The 2,146-nt window shown below is 26.7% G+C and overlaps 1 protein-coding gene across 1 annotated transcript; it reads left to right on the forward strand.

Moving 5' to 3' along the window:
* The first annotated feature begins 645 nt into the window (after positions 1-645).
* On the forward strand, positions 646-1,423 carry LOC124939349 (transcription factor bHLH92-like). The gene is made up of 2 exons (XM_047479829.1): positions 646-974; positions 1,055-1,423. Exons 1-2 carry the CDS (start codon positions 669-671, stop codon positions 1,421-1,423), a joined length of 675 nt encoding a protein of 224 aa, XP_047335785.1. The 5' UTR covers positions 646-668.
* The last annotated feature ends 723 nt before the right edge of the window (positions 1,424-2,146 follow it).

The following is a 2,146-nucleotide window of genomic DNA, read 5'->3' on the forward strand; positions in this document are numbered from 1 at the left end:
ACCAACTCAACGGCTCTAATCTTTATTCACTTTCGGAATTTTAGTTAAATAAAAATAATCATTTCTCAAAACAATAAAATAAATAATATATATATATATATATATATATATATATATATATATATATATATATATATATATATATATATATATATATATAAGTATAAGACTAATAATCTTAAGGTGAGTTTTTGAGAATTCTTGATATTTTGAATAAAAAATTTAATTTAAGGAAAAATAATAATTATCTTATTAAAATATCAATTTAAATAATATAATATTTTAAAATATACACTAATTATATATATTAATGATATTTTATTTGAATTCAATCTAACTCCAACTCATTCCAAAAAGAAAAAATCGAGTTCCTAGATAATTGATAATTATAGTCCAGACTCCAGTGTGCACACAACCCGAGTATAGAGTATATACATTATTCATTAATGTCCCCACTTCAATTTAACACATTTTGTTTCTTTTATTTGTTATTTAACAATTGACCACGTTTTCTTTATAATATTTCCATGTGCAATATTAATAATATGTTCACACTGTCTCTTTCACGCGCCAAAGAAGACCGTTACTCATATATATATATAAGAAATTAACTTTGGCTTGTTATATTCAAAATAAAGTTCCCACGATCGAAATTGAAGAAATTAAGAATGGAAGAATTCTTCCAATACGATTTCACCACCCCAATTTTTCCGGCGATCCGTACTAACAGCAGCGCTTTCATCCCCTATAATCACCGGACCAACTTCCCAAGGCTCACCGGCGGCAGCCGGATTAATGTGAATCGCAGAATGGTGGAGTTCTTGAGGAGGACCTGGAGTCCGCCGGCGCCGGCGCCGGCGGAAATGGAGGTGAGAGAAAGGGGTTATAGGCATATGATTAATGAAAGGATTAGGAGAGAGAAACAAAAGGAAAGCTATTCTACCCTTCGTGGACTGTTACCCAATGGAACAAAGGTAATGATTAATTTCTTTCAAATTTAATTTTACATGATGTTTTCATGAATTAAATCATAAATTATTATTGTGTATAATAGAATGATAAGAACACGATCGTACAAGTGGCGGCGAAAGAGATTGTGGAGATGGAGAGACGGCGACGGGAACTGGAAAATCAGAACAAAGAGATGGCGGCGCGATTGGGTAAGAGATTGTGTTCGTTGGATGGAGAAGATGAGGGATCTGTAAGTTATAATAAGAAGATTATGTTGAAAATGGCGAATCCTTCTTCTTCTTGTTCTGGAATTGATTCTGTTCTTGAGGTGCTTAGATGTTTAAAGAAGAATGGATTGAAGGCTAAATCTATTCAATCCAATTTCTCTAACAATCAGATTTCAGCTGTTCTTCACATCTTTTCACAGGTAACAAATTATCTCTTTCCTCTGTTCCAAAGTTTTCAAATTTAGGGGCAATTTTGTAATTTACATTTGATGATCGGCCCTTTTAACACATTTTTTCTTTCAAATATGAATTATTTTAATCTTGGGAATAATTAAACACTTGAATAGAACAAAATTATATATATATAATCGGTAATAATTTTGAGAGATGGAAGATTTAGTTTTTGTTGGAAAATAATTTAAAAAGTATTAATATATAAATAAAATAATAATAATTTTAAATAAAGGATATTTTTTTAATGAATTAATTATTTCATATAAAAAAATAATATTTAATTTTTTGAGTTATTTAAATAACTGAAAAACAAACCCTAAATTATAATTTAATTGTATTTTAAAACAAAAGAAATTAAAGTGCAGACTCTTAATTTGTGGGTCTAATAAAGTAGATAAAAAACAAATTTAATACTACTTGTAAAAGAATTATCAAATTTAGCCTTCTAATACAAATATTCCATTTTAAGAAATTCTTTTCGCATTGTTATATTTGTTACGCAAGACATAATTTGTCTATTTTATATGTATTTATATATATATATATTCAATTAATTTTAAACTAATTTTTGTTATACACTTAAATATAAAATTAAATTAACTTATAAAAATTATTTTATATTTATTTCAATTCTTATATTATTTTTCATTGTTTAATTTGCACTAAATGTTGATTTGAAGTTAAATTAGTTAAAATTCATTTTTCTAATGTATTTTTTAATTTTAGTTTTATCA

The sequence above is a fragment of the Impatiens glandulifera genome, chromosome 5 (genome assembly GCF_907164915.1).
Source record: "Impatiens glandulifera chromosome 5, dImpGla2.1, whole genome shotgun sequence".
NCBI lineage: Eukaryota > Viridiplantae > Streptophyta > Magnoliopsida > Ericales > Balsaminaceae > Impatiens > Impatiens glandulifera.